The sequence below is a fragment of the Lepidochelys kempii genome, chromosome 5 (genome assembly GCF_965140265.1).
Source record: "Lepidochelys kempii isolate rLepKem1 chromosome 5, rLepKem1.hap2, whole genome shotgun sequence".
NCBI classification, from domain to species: Eukaryota; Metazoa; Chordata; order Testudines; family Cheloniidae; genus Lepidochelys; species Lepidochelys kempii.
This window is the reverse complement of record NC_133260.1, coordinates 27,962,586-27,982,219: the sequence shown is the minus strand read 5'-3', so window position 1 is coordinate 27,982,219 and position 19,634 is coordinate 27,962,586. Positions and strand designations below refer to the sequence as shown.

General features: G+C 39.3%; 1 protein-coding gene across 7 annotated transcripts in view; it reads left to right on the top strand.

Annotated features, from left to right (window-relative positions):
* RICTOR (RPTOR independent companion of MTOR complex 2) overlaps positions 1-19,634 on the top strand; it is a 189,001-nt gene that overhangs the window by 64,283 nt on the left and 105,084 nt on the right. For all 7 annotated transcript variants that reach the window (XR_012158870.1, XM_073343822.1, XM_073343824.1 and 4 more), the window contains 3 exons: positions 4,711-4,775; positions 11,363-11,494; positions 12,383-12,446. Coding sequence is in view for 6 of the 7 variants with exons in the window: in XM_073343822.1 (XP_073199923.1) it covers positions 4,711-4,775; positions 11,363-11,494; positions 12,383-12,446 (261 nt within the window). In the remaining variant the exon portion in view is untranslated. The remainder of the gene's footprint in view (positions 1-4,710; positions 4,776-11,362; positions 11,495-12,382; positions 12,447-19,634) is intronic.

Below are 19,634 nucleotides of genomic sequence, written 5' to 3'. Positions count from 1 at the left end.
AATCTCTCTCAATAGAAATTATTTTGTATTTGAACAATAGTTGAACAGAAGTAAAAAATCTAAGTGTTTATCCATTTTATCCCCTGTATCACTCCTTCCTCAACATTCCAACTTGAGGGGGGCGTTGAAGGGGAGAAGAATGAACATAAAAATATTTTTTAATATGATTTGCATAACATACCATTTAAATTATTCCAGATATGAATTTTCATTCTTCATTTAAGTAATTAGGGATGGGAAGGGAGGCATTGTAAAGACACTTATTCTCTTATTTAGTTGAAGACAATGTTCTGGAAGATTTGAGTTTCCAGTGTTGTCATTGTATTTGTGTACACTGTGAACAGCATTTTTTTAATGAACCAGATTAGAAACATTTACAAATGGCTTATTTGTTGAGTAATGGTGATGTGCTCAAAAACGAAGTCTTATGTCTTATGGAAAGTGAACAAAATGCTTGTAATATCAAATACCTTAAATTTTTTCTCCTTCACATATGCAATCCATCTTACTTCCTCTTTATCTTAAGTCTCTCTCTTTTTTTTTACATTAAGATCTTTACCTTGCCTTCCTTATAGCAAGCATAATTTTTAATATTCCTATTTGTAACAGTGCCTGGCACTTTACAGGACAAATAAAAAGACCACGACCTTGCACTGAATTTCTTAAAATCTGATTTTAAGCATGACAGAAAATGGTAGGACAGAGATGAAGAGAGGAAGGGTGAAGGTTTCATCAATAAGATCATTGTGGCTATGAGCCCATCTTGGTGGTTCAATAGGAAGTAGCCCATCCGCAGGCATGGCTGCCCGCAGCTCTCAGTGGCCGCGGTTTGCCGTTCCCGGCCAATGGGAGCTGTGGGAAGCCGTGCCTGCGGATGGTCAATGTAAAACCATCTCACGGCCTGCCAGTGGATTACCCTGATGGGCCGCAGGTTGCCCACCACTGTTCTAGAGCACTGTTTTAATTTATCCTCTCCTCTGTTTCTTTTCCTTCCATAATGCAGTTGTGTTGTGGAAATGAAGTAACTAGAGTAATGAAAGTAGAAAAATAGTGAGAGGAGGAGATATAAGGCGAAGTCAAAGATGAAGGGGTAAAAATGATCAAAGGGAAGAGAAATAAGGGACAAAATCATAAGTAGAGGTGACATCATTAAATAGGCTTGGCAACAGGGAGTTAGTGAACTAAATCGAACAACAATGCAGATGGCCCAGTTAATGGCAATGGCTTGCATGGAAAAGTAATATTAGGAAATTATTTAATGTATTTTTAGCTGAGAAGTTGTCTGGAGACCTTACAGAAGAAGTGAGAAGACCTGATGAGAGCAGTGAAGAACTCTGAAGATGTTGTCAGGGTATTGTAGGCTGTGATAGTATGGTTTTGATGCTCCTACTATCCATGGAGATGAAGTCTTTAAAAGGCTGTTCTCAGATCCCTGGAGAGTTGTTTCCACTATTGTAATAGTGGGAACAGAGGGAACTCAATGAGGACTGGTGGGGTTTGGGAGTGCTGGAAGGCATGTGTTCTTCTACGCTGATGGAAAACTGAAACCATTGCAGTCAAACCAGGTTTCTTTTTTGACCAGTTTTTAAAAACAATAGAATGCTATCTGTTTGTTTAATGAGAGAAAATTCCAATGTTACATTTTACCTCTATAGCATATTACATGGCATATACCCACTAGTTATAGTTAACGTCTGGCTCTGATGTTAGTGTGAATTCTGTATCTGTGTATTCTTTTTTGCTCTCCAATTCACATTAAAACTATTAGGATAGAAACAGAATTATGGAACCATGTGTGTAATCAGATTAAGTTATGAATTTTTCCTTGCAAATGAGGGTTAGATTAAGCCTCTCTTTCTTCAGGAATAAGTTTCAATATATTGAATTTGAATATTTTCTAAAAGGAACTTTATTGGAGAATGGACTGTACAAAGCACTAAAAATATACCGTAGAGAAGAATCTTGCAGATATCTGATGTATCTAAAATTATTTTGTTATGATTCACCAACTTTGACATGGTGGACAGTCTTCCAGCTTCCCTTCAAAGAGATATTACTTTGTAATTTATAACTAATCCCATTTTAAAGTAATTTACAGGCCAGTAGTGTAATCTTAATCCTGGTGCATGATACTGGAAAAACTCATCTTTCTCTTATCCTTTGCAGAATTACCCACGCTTTCAGACCTGCCAATACTACTGTTGTCTGACATTGTTTTCTAGTTCTCACACCTTCTTATACAGGAAAAAAAGAAATCTCTCTACTCAGTAGGGAATATTTTTGCTCTTTGGAAAGATGTTTTTTTCATACTTAAATTATCACTCAGATTTTTCAAAGTGAAAATGCTTGTTAAGGCTCCTGAAGAAAGTTCTATGAAAGCATAACTTTCTTGTTTCACAGATATTTACATTTGGGGGGAGAGGGCGTGAATAATTTTTCCTAAAATGATGTACCTAAACAAGTATTGACTCACTTGTCTGGAATACAACAAAAAAACACTTTTAGCAAGTATTTCCTCACACCGTTTTGTCAACCAATTTTTACACTTCATAAGACATCAGTAGAAATGCTAAAGTGGCCATAGGCAATTCAATATTAGGTGGAGTCACAAAAATAGGTTAATACCAGGATGTGACACACTGTCATAACCAGTTAATGCATGCAGATGTCTGGTGTTGAGCTCACTACAATTTGGAAACCAGGAGAAAAATTAGGCTTTATATTTGTAAATTTATTGAAATTACCTTGTAACAATGTGTGTACTTATTTTTAAGGCAAATACATAATCCCAAATATTTCAGAATAGTTTTGAAGCAAAATGTAGCCATTCTAGATCAAGTTTTTACTATCTGGTCTGCTCCTTTTTAATGGTGTTGGAGTTCAACATACAACTGTGTTTGTTTTTTGTTTTCTCACAGTATAGAAAAAAATTCATTAAGCAAGATGTACTTACATCTAATTACATGTATTTGTGAAGTGGTTTTTAAATTTAAATGGCCTTAACATTGAAAGGACTAAGAGTCACAACATAAAACCTAGAAGGGTCACATTTTTTGCAGGAAGTATACCTAAAAAATCATTTAAATCTAGTTTATCGGCAGCAAAATCTGGTTTTTAAAAATAGAATCCTATCTAAATGATTTGCGCTCCACTGATTACAGGAGTCTGAGTGACAGAGATAGGGAGAATACAGAACACACATTAAATATTTTGGCTTAGTACATTGAACAGTAAGTATATTGGATACTAAATTTTCAATATTACATTTTGTTTGTGTATTATTGATGGCACTAAACACACACTCTGAATAGGTTTCAGAGTAGCAGCTGTTTTAGTCTGTATTCGCAAAAAGAAAAGGAGTACTTGTGGCACCTTAGAGACTAACAAATTTATTTGAGCAGAAGCTTTTGTGAGCTACAGCTCACTTCATGGATGCATTCTGTGAATACTGAGCCAGAAATATAGTAAGAATCTTTAAGCAAATGTTAAAGATTGCTATTTTGAGGTCGGTATACCCCTTTCCTGTTGTATTTCTCATTGTGAGGGTTTTGGTGTACGTTAGTAAGCTCATTCTGATTTAGATTCTGTCAGTCTCTGATGTCAGGACAGAGGGGGCATATGCAAAGTCTGTTCTGTTTCAACCAGTGTTATTCACTGAGGTTCTGGAAGTGCTTGGAAAAAGGTTGAGCTCCAGTCTGAGTGGGATTTATATTGTACTTGAATAGTCTAATTGTATTATGGGGTGGTGAGGCCATTATTAGAGGAGTTTGTTAGTGAAAGGCAAAAAGGAATTGTCAGATCTCACTCAAGAAGCGAAAACTAGATTTTGAGGTTTTTACCCATTATCTTATTTCCAGTCTTCCTTCTTTAGGGAAGATTGTGGAGAAGTAACACTAGCACTTTCTAGACCTTTTTCTTGACACCTCTGTCTGGTTTTAGGCCCAGATATGGTATGGTAACTGTACTTATCAATCTGTTACTGGAAAGTCATAGATAAAACCAAACGATTCAAAAGCGGACGCTAATTACAGATTGCCTCCCTTTTTGGGTACTCAACTTGACACTGTGGGCCTCATTTGCTATTGATTCTAAAGAGCTATGGGAGTTCAGCACCTCTGAATATCAAGCCAAAGATGTATTACATTGGACACGCAAAATCAGTGGCTGCTTCTGAAAATTTTGGTCCGAAAGTCTGTGCTGCTGTTACAAAACATGGAAATGGACTGTCTGTTTCTCTTTGCTTAAAGAACCCCCTGAGTGCAGATCTTTAAAAGAAAGTGCTTTGACTGTAGTTCAGTTTAGCCATCTTCAGGCTTCTTGACCAGTCACCCAACTAGTGCATGTAGTGAATCATCTGATCAGTGCTTCAAGAAGACCGGGGAAACAGCTTCAGAAGTAGTGCTTGTACGACTGAGTAGTCCAATAATTGACTGGGAGGGAATTCTGTTGATTCTCATGCTACACTGTTTCTGTACAGCTTTGCAGAAGAGCTCGGTATGTCTGCTGTTAAATGAATGAAATATTCTATATAAAAGTAATGGTTGAGATTTTTAAATCACTCTGAGATTGACACATCATCTGTTAATTTTCATGGAAGAAGTGCTAAATCCTCTAGATTGCTTTTAAAAGTCTCTGGCAATATTTTTAAGCGTTAAAGAATAAATCAGTTTTAAAGCATTATCAAACATGAATATTTTGTTTTGCTTGCAGCTTCTTTGTAATACTGGCCACACTGAAGAAAAATTAGGTTTTACCTATGATGACATCATAATATGGTAAGTATTCTGTAAATTACTTCTGAGCAATATTTGGACACTTTAAACAATATACATTTAAAGTAGCTGTTTTGAATTAAATGAAAGAAAACAACTTTAAGTAGTTTTAAAACCCAATTCAAGTATTTTGTAGTTCTTATTTTTTAATGGTTTAATATTCCATAACACACAATACGTAAAATCATACAAGTATAAAACAGTTTTATGGAAATAGGAAAGAGAAACTCAGGAAATAATAAACTAGAACATCATTTCTACGTAAGGCACAGAACTCATGCTGCATTAATCACGAATGTAATGTAAAATAAGAATATTCTGAAATGTAGCTCTCATAAAGGCTTGCAGAAACTCTTGGGATGGAATTTTGGCCCTACTGAAGACAATGGCAAAACTTCCTTTTATATAAGTGGGGCCAGGATTTCACCTGTAAGTTTCTATAATAGTTTACTAAATTCCCTGAAGAGAGACTTAACAGTTTTTTGCAGTATCATCCTATTGGCAACTAAGGCAACTTTTAGATAAACTTTCTAAAGGAATCTGCCTCGATCTTATCACCATGTCTTAGAATAAAAATATTTTTGTTTATATTTATTAAATCCCTTCTTTTCTGCACAGACACTGCTAACTTGCCGTGGATTCAGCCTAGGTAGCAGAAACAACAAAAATGCGGCTGGCTCTTCCAGTCAACCTAATTGTTTTGCCATTCAGTGTAGGTGAACTTCTGATACTGAGAACTCAGTAGATCCAAAGAAAAATCAAATCAAATCAGAAAACATTGCCTTAAATTTTGTGGGGATTTGTTCAGTTTCTTTCAGAAAAACTGACCATGTTGCAACTTTCTTCTCCTAAATGATGAGTTTTCTCAGATGGAACTGAATGCTTCAGTCAGTGCTACTGAGTACCTTTCTGTTAATACTCCTTTTTGTTGTGAATTATAACACTTTCATTATCCTCTTTCTGAGTATATTAGAATTCATGTCAGATTGTTTGCTTGCTTTGTGATGTAGAGACTGTAATGTCCAAATTAAGTTTCATTTCTTTACCAAATCAAATTTTAATACAGGTCTCAAGAGGTGCATGTCTAGTGCATTTTGTTATACAATTCCAAGTCCGGTTTCAGAGTAGCAGCCGTGTTAGTCTGTATCCGCAAAAAGAACAGGAGTACTTGTGGCACCTTAGAGACTAACAAATTTATATGAGCATGTAGCCCACGAAAGCTTATGTGCAAATAAATTTGTTAGTCTCCAAGATGCCACAAGTACTCCAATTCCAAGTTAGGAAGTCCTCCTAGTCCAGGACATGACTAAGGAAGAATAAACATTTTTAGATATAAAATTCACACCCAACAAACTCATAAAAATCTATAAGCCCTCTCTAGGAAGAATGATGATATTTTCTGAAAATCCATAGGCAGATGTGCCAAAGAGGACCCTTTTCATGGAAGATGCTTTGCTCAAGGATCTGCGTGAGAGTCTGTCTTTTAAAAAGGCATTGAAATAGTCTATTCAGTACCTTCATGCATTTATATATGCAATTTATTCTGCCATAGTAGTGATCAGATGGGTATAGAAGCTGACGAAGTCTTCAGAGATGAACAGTCAGCCTTGGCTGTGTCATTTGTGATCTTCTGAAAATGTCATTGTAGGATAAAGAACTTTATATAGAAATGCTCATTTTTAAAGCAATGCTTTAATGCTTGCTGTTGAAGCCAGTATTGTTGATACTGATCTTTTAAAAGAAGAATAAAGAATTGGTCTTTTTTTGTTCTGCCTGGATCTTTAAGTGTATGGTGTTGCTATTTTCTTCTTTGATTTCTTGTATTTAACTATGGGGTAAAAATGTCAAAAGTGCCTATATTCCATTTTCAAAAATGCCTTGGGAACTTAAGTTTAATTGAAAGTTAGTAGGAGTAGAGACTAAGTGATTGAGTCAGTTCTGAAAATAGGACTTAAGACTTTGACTCCTAAGTCATTTAGGTTAACATTTTCAAAAATACCTATGTCAGAATGCTTAAAGTGTTCAGATAGAAGCCTGTTTAAAGAACTTGCTTTTTGTTTTTAATTTATTTTAAAGAATACATTTGTTTTGCTGGAGACACAGGAAGTATTCTACAAAAATGTTTGTGTCTTCTTGAACCATGAGGTATTAAGAATTAGTCATACACCTCTACTCCAATATAATGCGACCCGATATAACACAAATTCAGATATAACGTGGTAAAGCAGTGCTCTGGGAGGGCGGGGCTGCACGCTCTGGTGGATCAAAGCAAGTTCGATATAACGCAGTTTCACCTATAACGCGGTAAGATTTTTTTGGCTCTCGAGGACCGCGTTATATCGTGGTAGAGGTGTATAAGGTTGCTAATTTAACCTATTATTACAATGGAATATTTAAGCAAACTAAAGACCATGTGTATATTTGCTAGATTTTTATCCAAGAATAAATGCAATTGTTAGAATTTGTTCTTTGGTCCTTTTTGCTAGTCCATGTGCTTGATTATAATTTCTTCCTGCCAACAGATGGAGACAGTACACTGACAGATTTTGACATCATTCCCTGCATAGAAGGATCTTGACAGCTCACAGAGTTCAGTTGTTTTTTCTCCAGCAGATGGAGTCTCAGTGCCATTGACAGGTGAAAGAAACTCCTGAGCAAAGGAGAGAGTGGAGTACTTTTGGGCCTCAGAAGTCTTTGAGGTTCTTAGCCCTGTCCTGGAGTAGCTGTCAGTCTGTGGACTCTATCCTACATGCAGTGATTTAGTCCTCACAGGAGTATAGCATAACTGACTCCTACAAAAATTCCAAGAAGTACCAAGCTTTCACACACAAAGTAGATCCATACATGGGGTTCATGCCCCCCTCTACCCAAGCTCAAGGACTAGGAAGTAAAAAAGGTACATAGGAATGTCATTTCACCTTGGGGTAGTCAGAGTGGCCAGAGTAAGCATAAGAGGGAAAATGAATCTCCTCCAGGATCAAATATCTTCTCTCTCTTCCTGATACCCACCATGGGGACCAGTGCTATTTTAAGATTGGTGACTTGAAGTCCTTCAGATACCTTGTTTGTAAGAGGTAATCACTAGGGAACAAAAATCCTCTTCAGGAAGGAGAGAGCCACAGCGATGAGGGCAACTTGGAAATGTCTGTTTTGTTTTTTTCTCCTTCCCTCCCTCCACAGTTGAGAGGGAAAATTCAGGATATTCATAGGAATAGCCCTACTGCCTCAGACCCTCACATTAGGTCGCTCTGACCTTGATCATTCTTGTCGTTCTTCTTTGAACTCCCTTCTAGTTCTGCAGTGTCCTTTTTGAGGTGGGGTGACCAGTACTATACACAATATTCCAGATGAGGCTGCACTATTGATTTATATAAAAGTACTATAATATTTTTGTATTAGTTACCATCCTATTCCTTATGCATCCTAACAGATTGTTAGCTTTTTTTTAATCACAGCTGCACATTGAGTCGTCTGTAGTAATACCCAAGGCCCTTCCTTGAGCGGATCAGTTAATTTAGAATCCTGTAATAAATGAGTAGTATAACTTTTTTCCCATCACTGTACATTACTTTACATTTATCAATATTGAATTTCTTATGCCATCATATTGCCCATTCACCTAGCATGTTTGTTTCTCTGAAGTTCCTCATAGTTCTCTCTGATCCTGATTAACTTAAACCCTTCTTCTTTCCAGATTTGCTACCTCATCTCCCTTTCCAGATCACAATAAATGTATCACACACCGTGGAACCTACTAGGGATCCTTGAGGGACCATGCTGTTCATCTTTTGTCATGATGAAAATTGACAGTTTACATAGGAGACAAAATAAAGAATAGGATTAGTTTGTGATCCATGACAATACTTTTCCTCTCACCCCATGGCTATTTAGGTTCTTTAATAGCCTCTTCTGCAGAACTTTATCAGAGATCTTTTGGAAGTAATATTATGTCAGTTGGTTCTCCTTTATCCACCGCTTTATTGATATGTCCAAAGAATTCTAAGAGATTAGTGAGACACAGTTTTCCAGTGCACAAACTGTGCTGGTCACATTCTGTCATATGATCTTATAAGAGTTTTGTTCTATTTTAACTCACATTTCAACCAGTTTTCCAGGTGCATATATAAGGCTCACTACTCTGTAATTGCTTGGATCACTCCTAGAAGCTTTTTTTAAAATATACTTACATTTGTTACCTTTGAATTTTCTTGGACAGTGGCTGTTTTTAATGATAGCGTATTTTTATTTGCAGCTCAGCTACTTCATAAGTTCCTTCAGAACTCTTGGAAATACCATTTCGATCTGACCTAAGTCATGTCAGCATACAGTAGCTGAAGGTATTACATCGCTTGTTTGTGTGCACGCTACACTTGTCAGCAGTGCACGTTCTCACCAGGAGTGCTTGTATCGATTGTATTGTCAGTGTGGAGCATTATGGGATGACTCCTGAAAGGCAGTAAAGGCAGTTTGAATAGCCTCTCAAACCTTGCCATTCAGTCATTTTGATTTATTCCTTGTCTTTTGGGGTCACATTTTGTTTAGCAATATGCATGTCTAAGACTCTATTTTTTTTTTTAAAAGTAGCATCTGTGCCATGGATTTTACTTGTGGATTTTACTTCCTTTGCTTGTAACTTTAGGGGTTTATTGATTAGCCTTGCCACTTTTTATTAAAATCTCCCTTTCTAAAGTTTAGTGTCAGTTACTTTTGGTACCCTGCCTCCCCCTTGAGCCTTAACCCTAAATATAATGTGGTCACCATTAGTTGCTAAACTATTGTCCGTTCTTGAATTAGGTCCTGTGTGTAACTTAAGACTAAATCAAGAAATATCTTCTATTCTTTTGAGCTCTAGAACTAGCTGTTCCAAGAGCCAGTCACTTGAAGTATTAAAAATTGTTTCTCTAAACTTTGTCCTTTTGTCATTCAAGAAGGATCTATTCTTAATTATAAAAGTAGCCCCTACTTTAAATTTGGAGAGGAAACATCCAGTATTTTTAATACTAGGAAATTCTAGTCTCTTGAGCTAGTACAAGGTTCCAAAAGCTTTGTTTGTGCATTCTCATGCCAGAAATATAATTGACTGTCAGGGGGTGCTCTTGGTGAGAAAGGGAAGAAATTAGTTGTCCTAACTGAAAACCCTTGGATTGATGTGTCCTGAGTAGCCAAACAAACTACTCGTTGGCACCCTTAAGGACCACAGAACAGGAAAATAAAGACTCTACTATATTGAAAAGGGCTGCTACGTAATCTGGGTCCATCCTTTAGGTTTCCTAGTATAAAATGTTAGAGTACTTGTCAGGTGACACAGCCAAAATTCATGAGAACATGATCCTTACTCAACGCTCTTAAGAAGCTAGTAGTCATGCCCACCCAGACTTACTTGGAACTTAAATCTGATATCCAGTTCATTTCTACTCCTGTATTTTAACCTTTTTAGAGAAAGAATATCTTAGCCACCTACTGTTTGTTTGTCACCAACTCAGCTAGCAGAAGAAAAACTTGTGGGGCCCTGCCCTATAAAGAGAGACACTTGATTTTTTTTCACTGAGAGGAGGCAATTCTTAGAATATTTCCTTAATGATGAAACTCTTAATGCTGAAGGTGATATATGACCCAATTTTGGATGATATATGACCAGATTTGCTGTTTTTCTGCTTTAAGTCTAGAAATAGCAAAGAAACTAGGTCCTAGCATCTAAATCTTACAAAGGTTAATCTTCAAAAAGGTACAACAGATTGGGCTTTTGGAATAGCTGCTTATCGTGCACAAGCACCTTACAAGGAAAGAGAAGGGGTTAAAAAAAAAAAAAAAGCGTGCAGCATCAATATCCTTAAGTGGATAAAGTTTTAGGTAGGGAAACTGGCTACAGTGCAGATAAGACTTTTTTTTTCTTCAGTCTACCTGACCAGAAAGTTATCTACATTATGAGCTGCATCATTACTAGTGATATGTAAGCAGCCACATATTTTCCCTTGTTTACTTTCTCTAAGTACTTCAAATTAATGTTCAGGAAGTGGCTACTATGTGACTTAGTGAGTAGTGCAGGCAATCAGGCATTACTCCTTCCTTATTCCATGCAGGACGCCGCTTATAAGTTCCATATGTATGAACTGACATGGTCTACCGGAGAGGGAAATTTTCCTAACCATTTTCTTTATAATATTGACAGTGCAGAACACCTTCTTTTGAAGACCAGTATTATCTCCTCTTGATTTTTTTCCCCCCAAATAGCAAGTCACACATGAGAGAACAAAGTATCAGTTCTCTGATATATTTCACTTAGCAAATAATATTATATGACCTGCTTTCAAAGATTCATCTTAAGTCTGGGAGCCTTCAAACCTCTGTGTATGGGGGGAGTGACAGAACCAAAAATCTCAATGTACTGTCTACATCTGCTGGCTGAAAGGTGCTTTACCCAAGTGACTGGACTGGCGTAGATCTCAAAGGAAGAAAATTAATAAGGTAAGGAAAATTTCCCTTTAAGTGTTAAATTATTTTCATGTAAGTAAACCGTGTCTGTCCCTCAAATGGGAGCTCTATTTGTTGTTGTGTAATTTGTTTTCCTACTTATTTTTTTTCCATTGTAGTTTGCGATTAGCTTTACTGAATGAAGCAAAAGAGGTGCGAGCAGCAGGGTTGCGAGCCCTTCGCTATCTCATCCGAGACTCCAGTGTTCTACAAAAGGTGCTAAAATTGAAAGTGGATTACTTGATAGCTAGGTAATTTTCCTAGATTTTATTATATTACAATGACTTACTTAATTTTCTCATCTTTGACTGATTGTGGGGTATGTGTGGAAATGACTATCTTAATATTCTCTGTAAATGTTGATTCTTGGTATTTTAAGGTATTTTCTATTTTCTTTTGGGAAACTTCCTTTTTAAATAAAATATTATACAAGAATGCCAACCAAATCAAAAGAAACACAAATCCAAAGAAAATGCTATCATGTGAAATGATACCATGAGGAAACAAAAGTATATGTGTGGGGGGAAATAAACTTGTCTCTAAAAATCAGTTTAATGTGATCCTGAACTCTGAATTAATTGTAATTGTATGACATGACTACATGTCAGAAATAAAATTGGATACCTTAACTATATTTCCATACTTTAACATGTTTGGATTTCTTTACAGTTTAACTGTAACTCTGAATTTCCATGTTTGTTTTGGGGATAGTTACTCTCAATCCTAATGCCATTTAATTTAGTTTGTTTTGTCTGGAAAGATGAGATTGATGATATGGTATATTATAAATATGTTATTGGTACTCCTCTGAAATGACTAGCAGTTTTGTAGGCATCTCAAAACTACTATTAAGACCTTTATATCTCGCCACAGTGTTATGTAAATGCGCGTATATAAGAAAATTGTTTTAATGATCCTTCATCTATAATAAAGATTATTATTGAAGAGAAACCTCAAACTAAAGTTCTGTGACCAGTCATGATCCATGTGCTCTCTGAAAGCTAGAATTTCTGGACAGCAAGTTTGTTATAGTATTCATGCAATCTCTTGAATAGTAGCACCAAGGTGTTAATAGTTAGGAATAGGGGTAACTTCTATCTACAAACCACATTTTTTATTTAATTTTTGTTTTATTTTAGGTGCATTGACATACAACAGAGTAATGAAGTAGAGAGAACACAAGCTCTTCGATTAGTGAGAAAGGTAAAAATTTAACTGTGTACTGTTCTCATGTTGGCTACATCAGTAGCCCAATCAGTAAGTCATATTTGCTACAGAACTGTCCCATCAACCGTCCATCTTTGGACAGTCTCTGGTTCCCTATCTCACTTTATGCTGGCTGCAGATATCTTGGCTGCTATCTCTAAAGTCAGATATCTTGGCTGCTATCTCTAAAGTAAAAAGGAAAGGCACTAGATGAGACCTGGCTCGATTTTTCATCTTTTGCCATTGACAACCTTCCCCTGAGTGTGGAAAGGGAATCCCACTGAATACCCCTATTTTGGATAGGGTTTTGGCAGGAGCTTTGGTTCTCTTGATATCACCCTAAAGAGGCCCAGCCCTCTTCAGAGGGTAAGACAACCTGGGAACAACAATGCAAGTCTAGTTTGCTGGTTTAGGCTTTCCTGTGTTACTTTTCTAGATGGACAGTCTTGGATAGAGGAGCTTGTCTCTGCCCTGTAAGAATGATGGCCCCCTTCAGAATCCTCTGACTCTGAGGATTATTCCACAGCTTTATTTGGTACCTTTCTCAGGGCTGCAAGAGGACCTAGTCAATCTGAGCTATGCTGGTCAATCCTGCGCTCAAATGCATGAGATTTGTAGGGCTGTAGCTAGCACCTGTAATTCCTTCCTACTTGACACTTGTAGACTAGTCACAGATGATGAGATCTTTATTCTGGCATAAGGTACTCTGCCTTTGACTGGACCTGAGTGTTCTGCATTCAGCTCCTACTCCTCTAGGCAGCATCAACATCACAGAAACAGAACAAAGGTTTACCTAAAGACTCAGTTGAGGTTTGGAGCAGTTCCAAAGGGTGGTGTCCACAGGAACAGTGAGTTCAGAATGACTGCTTTTCCTGTGTTTATGTAGTTGTTTGAGAATATCTGTGACACCAAAATTTAGAGTCCATTTTAAGAAAACCTTTGTTGTTCATATGTATCTCAGTTGTGGCATTCATAGCTCTTACACGCAAGCCTTAAGTTCTTGGGTAAAACAGCTTTGGCTCAAAGAATGAGGGGGAAAAAAGCAAACGTCCTTTAGGGTAATAGTGACTTTTTCCTTCACTGGATTCTCTTATATGGACAAAAGTCACAATCCAGCTAAATGGAGACCTTCCATAATCTAAGACAAGTACAATCTCTGGTTTCAGATCAATACATGGAATGGACACTATTAATAGTGCTGATAGATAGTCTCTTGTTGATGGGTGGAGGGCAGGCATCCATTCTCATATTCCTTGACCTCTCTCCCTCATTTGATAGTAGATCAAGGAATGCCACTGGAGTGCAGAGGAACTCTCAAATTGCGTTAGTCCATCCTACAATGCACCCAAGGGATAGTGATAGAAAATTACTCATTTCACTACTAGAACTTACACGTGCATAGTCACACAAGGACTGTTCTCCTTCAGTCCTGTTTAACATCTATATGCAGCTACTAGAACTGGTGAATTATCATGGACTTACCTGCCAATGGGACATAGATACGGCACAGCTTTTTACCTTCTATGTCACAACATATAACAAAGCAGTCACCAAGTTTGTGCGGTGTTTGGTCAAGATCAGGACACAGATGAAGGACAGCTAGTTGAAGATGAACCTCAATAAGATGGATGCAGAGGAAATGTCTTTGAGGAATGTGTATCCTTGATATAGTCTCCTTTGGTTGAAGATACACAATTGCAATTAGTCAATTCAGTCCCTAGTCTGAGTGCCACTGGATTCCTCTGTGATGCTATGCCCTCATATAGCGACACTGGTGAGCAATGTTTCCTAACATCTTTGGCTGACAAGGATACTGTGTCCTATCCTGGGAGGAAAATGACCTGGCCTCAGTAATACACACTGTAGTCACCTCCTGGCTCGACTACAGCAGTACAATATATCTGGGCATGAAGTCAGCCCTTAGGAAACTCCAGCTAGTAAAGAACACTGCGACACATCTCCTTGGCAGCATACGATATATCAGACCTGTCCTCTGTGAAGTACGCTAGCTTCCTACAGTCAGATTCAATGTCTCAGTCCTTCTCTTCAAGGTATTCAGTGTTTTGAGTTCAGGATACCTAAAAGATTGTCTAAAGCTCCAAGACAAGGAACATAGCTATGCTTCTCCACAGTGAAGTTGTTTGTTGCATGCATAAATCTTGTTTGTGTAAGAGACCTTGCTTTCTCTGGAGCCAGTCAGACACTGGAATGGGTTCCCTCTGGATGTTAGAACCACCAAAGAATTCACCACTTTCTGCTCCAAGTTCAAGGTTCACTTCTTCAACCTTGCCTTCAATAACCATACAAAATATCATAGTACTACAGATATAAAATAAAACTTCACATATGTATGATGATAATTGTATTGCTTTATGTGCTTCTGGAAGGTACTCAGATCTCAGTGATGGGATTGGTATAAAATCCAAAATAGAATAGGAGACGGAAAGAAAAACATCTTCATTGTGGACCATTATAAACTTTCCTTTTTATCCTGACTTTTAGCTTCATGGAGGGCCTTGGCACAAGCATTCTTTTTCTCTTGTGCCTGTACCCTTTGGAGGTCATTCATGCTAGATACTTGCCATCTCCAAACAGATCTGGCAGCCAGTTTCCCACTGGGAACTTTGAAGCTCTTGTAGAAACTGTCTTGAATGTTGGGTCTCTGAAGAAAGCATTGCAGAGCAGCTCCGTAAAACACTTCTCCATATCTGAAGGAATCCTGGATCATTCTCTCTCCTGGATAATTCAAAAAGGAGACTGTTCTATTTCAGACCTTACAGACAGAGGTCAAGATGAGGTCATTTCAATGTGACCCCTTACTCTTTAAAGGAGAGATGCTTTTTTTTAAGACTCCACATTTGGCTTTCTTCTTGACAGAACCTCCTGGCTGCCTCCAAGAAGCTCTCATTTACCTATCGCTGATCTTTCAGAGGCCTAAATTTATGTAAATCTGCATTAAAATAAAGGCAGAGTTCAGCTGACATTTACTGTAATAAAACATTAGGAATTTGATTATTTAACAGAAGATCTTTTCCTTCCCATATTCTAAAAACAGAAAGAAACCTGAGAAGCAAAGCAGCCTTCATTTTAAGAGATTGTTTACACTCTCCCAACATGATGAGTGTAATAACGTTTATCCTGTCAGTTCAAGACCAGGAGGGGATATTTTGTAAAAGTGATTAGTCCCACCCACTATTGCTAATTAATTCTTATTTGTACCATTATAGTAAATGAAAGGCTCAGTATGTCCGTGGGTGGGTGAGGAATTTGGGATTTTTCTCTGAAGTTCGGTTTTAAAGAGCTTCCTGTTTTGTGGGTAAGAGCATCATGGTATGACAAGCAGTAGTTTCTTAAAAACATCTTACAAAAATAAACTTGTTTTGTATGTTTAAATCTGTTTAGCATTAGTGACTTCTCATTTAATAGTGACCTGCAAAGGAAGCAAACTAGGCTTGTTCACTTTTTTTTTTTGCTGCTCTATGTGAAACATAAAGAAGGCCTGAAATGTGTGTAGAGCAAATAAAGGTTGAGAAAAGGGGTTCTGTTTGCTTTTTTAAATTTTAGAACTATCAAGAATACCAAGCCTGGTCTGTACAGGGTTTTAAGGGAAGAATTGTCAGAAGTTCCAGGATGTATATTGGGAGCATTTTCTATTTAAAGATGGTGTATCTTTATAGAACTGGTTCACTACATAACTCATCTGTTTGATAGGACAGACTCCTGGGAACACATTACACTGTATTTACATATAAGCTCTTCAAAGAAGAGAAACAAAATTTGTACTCTGTCCCAAAGAGATAAGCTATCTTGAGGCAAAACCAGGTCTCTGTTTTCCTCAGAGCTCACAGCAAGGGGCTGTTCTTCAGATGAAATTCTCAGACTAGTAGAAAGATGTCTTATACAGTTGTATAAAAATTGGCCAGATTCATGATCTGTCTGATATTCAGCAGAGGAAATTCCGCGCCTAAGGGTTCTCTGTGGAAGCTAACTTCATCCTGTCCATGTAAATTCCAACTCATGTAAATAAGGCCAAGATATTACATAGAGAGGCACCATAGAAAATACATGTAGTAATAACAAATGTGCTAACTTTTTGCCTAATATAGTAGTGCAAACAAACAAGATGCTGTTCCCTATAAGAATATATGAGCGTTTGTGCTGTTTATTGAATGTATTAATGATAGTTTCCTTTAATGTCAAAGTACATTGCAAAACTGGGGGAAAGCTCAAGAGCAGGAGACAAAATGAAACAGAGCCTGTCGAGCTCCCTGTAGAGTACTTTATATGTACTTACTTTCTTGCCATACTCTTTTGAATTAACATCAGCTGAACAGAACTGTGCTGAGATTGTCTAAATTTTATTGCTGGCTGGTTTTGTTTTTTTACTCTGACCTAAATGTGATGGCTAGACAGTCATTTAAGACTCTCTTGTTGAATCACTGCACTTATCTGTAAAGTATGTCCTTCTGTAATGAGGGGTCCTAAATAGTCTACTTCTGGGGCAGTGCTGGAATTATTATTTATGTAGAGTATTACCATGACACTAATTTACTCATAAATCCCTCTATTAAATCCAAAGGCCAAATGGTAATTACAGTTGCTATAAACATGTCTAACAACCTAAAAATAAGCAGTCCCTACACCCAACACAGTGATAAAGTATTCATAAGCATGCGATCAGTTTACTTACAAATAAGCCAGACCTAGGGATGACAGTCTCGTTCTGGCCATGGCCCAGCATGATCAGGTAGGGTCTGACAAAGAACCTTCAAATTCATAGCTCTTTTTATACACTTCAGCTAACTTGCTAGCTCTGGCAAAAACCTAGTTTGAAGCAGTTCATCCTTGCTACTTTCCTTTCTCTAAGGCTTTCCTTTCCTATTCTTCCCCACACCTCCACCCCTGCTTTCTAGTAGAACAGTGAGAATGTTTATGCTTGTTTCTTTTAAGACAGTTTTCCTTTGTCTTATTAATGCAGCTTTTCACTTTATCAGTTACTTTTTGATCATATATCTTTCCCACTTTGTAAGCAATAGTACTTATTCTCATTATCTTCTTTTACTTGCTGATTGGGATTTTTTCCTTACTAGCCACAAACCAGATACTATTTTTTTTAAGCAAACTTACGCTAACTTTAATTAACTATCCCTACATTACCCACCTTAAAACCATACATACCATGTGGGTTTTACTACATTTAAGCATTTCAAACATTTCTTTTTATTTTGCAACATTTTGTACAATTAATAAATTTGACAAATACAACCTCCAAAATAAGTTATCACAGTCGCATTGACAACTGCCAAAGCTTTGAATGACCATCTTCACCATGGATGTAATCCTACTTTGTAAGTGTTCTGACCAGAAAGGACTAGTTAACTACCAAATTCCCTGTTCCTGCCTATTTACAATTTTTAGTTCTTCTTCGAGTGATTGCTCATGTGTATTCCACAATAGGGGTGGGGGCGTGTGTGTGTGTGCTTGCCACATGCACCGGTGCCGGACGTTTTTCTCCTAGCAGTACCTGGGGGTGGGGGAAGTGCCCCCTGCAACCTCTGGAGTGTCGCCTGCCTGGTGTGGTATAAGGGGAGCTGTGCGCTCCCCCTACCCTCAGTTCCTTCTTGCCGCCAGTGAAGGTGTGTCGGAACTGCTCTGTTCCAGCTTTGCTGTAGCTCCTCCCCAGAACTGTTTGTTCGTTCAGTGTTAGTACCTGTAGTTAATTAGCTGTGTAGTTAGTTAGTTTAGTTAGTCAGTGACCCCAGCCGGGGCATGCCGCACACCCCGGGGTTTAAGTCGTTCTGCTCTTTTAGGCGTTCTATGCCAAGAAGTGACCCGCACGCAGACTGTTTGCGCTGTTTGGGTGAAACCCATATCAGCAAAAGGTGCAAGATTTGCAAGTCGTTTAAGCCTCGGACCAAAAGAGAAAGGGACATTAGGCTCTGGGCCATCCTGATGGAATCGGCACTGACCCTGACTCCAGCACGCAGCTCTGAACCGGTACCCAGCACCGCAGCATCGGTACGCGGCGACCCTCCGGTGCCATCGACCAGTCAGCACCACTCCCCATCCACGGGGCATGCCAAGAGGGCCAGAAAGACTCCCTCTTCACAGCGGCACCGAGGGAAGTCTGGGACAGAGGCTAGGCCCATGTCGGGTAGTCCTCGATCCCCACCGGGTCCCAGGCCTCCAACTCACATTGAATGGAGTAGCCCGGCCCCTTTGGAACAGGCCTGCCCCAATGCCCTCCAGGCAGCCTGGGATGCTGTATCTATGCTGGTGCCTGGAGTGCTGCCGATGTCACCCCCACGCTCCAGAGGCAAGCCGCTGCTGGGATCTTCTTAGTCGCCTCCATCCTGGTACCGGTCTCGGTCGAGGGAACGTTCCCGATGCCAGTCGCCGCCCAGCGACCGTTCAGGGCAGAGTCCACGTGGATTGCCCTTGATGCCGACCAGACTGTCTGGCTGGGTTCCGGCCGGCCGGGACTCTCGGCACTGCTCATCCTCAAGGAGCAAATATCGACGGGACCGCGGCAGGCATCCGTGCTCATCTCTGAGGAGGTACCGCAGTCAGTCATGGCACAGTCATTGATGCCGTTCCTGCTCGGACTCCTGCTCCAAGTCTCCGCCAAGACATTGCAGCCCGGGGCGTCGCTCGCCGTTGTGGGTCTGCCCATCGAGGCCGTTCGTGGAGCAGCTGTTACCGTCAGTACCAGTCCTCCACGTTGAGATTGCAGTCCCGTGTCTGATGTAGATCCCGGCTCCGCCACTCCTCCTGGTCCAGAGACAGCAGATTTTATGCCAGCCTGGCCTCCATTCATAGCCGTCCTTCAATGGGCCAGGCCAGCCAACCCAAACAGCCGGCCCTGCCGGTGCCACAGCAGGTGCAGTGGCACTGAGCGTCGTGGTTGGCCCAGTGGGCACCGTGGCCCCTGGCGGGAGCTTACTCGGTGACCAGAGCTTCGGAAGCACTGTCGGCCTCCCTCTCCAGACCCCCAAGAAAGGAGTCGGTTGGACGTGAGTCCTTGGCACCATGCCCGGAATCCGACCAGATGGTGGACCATCCAGTGCCAGCCAATACCCAGAGCATCGTACCGGCCTCCTTGCCCCACCTGGAGGAGGTGATTGCTGCCCCTCTGTCCCGCAGGAGGACTTCAGGGCCCATCAAGAACTCTTAAAGAGGGTGGCA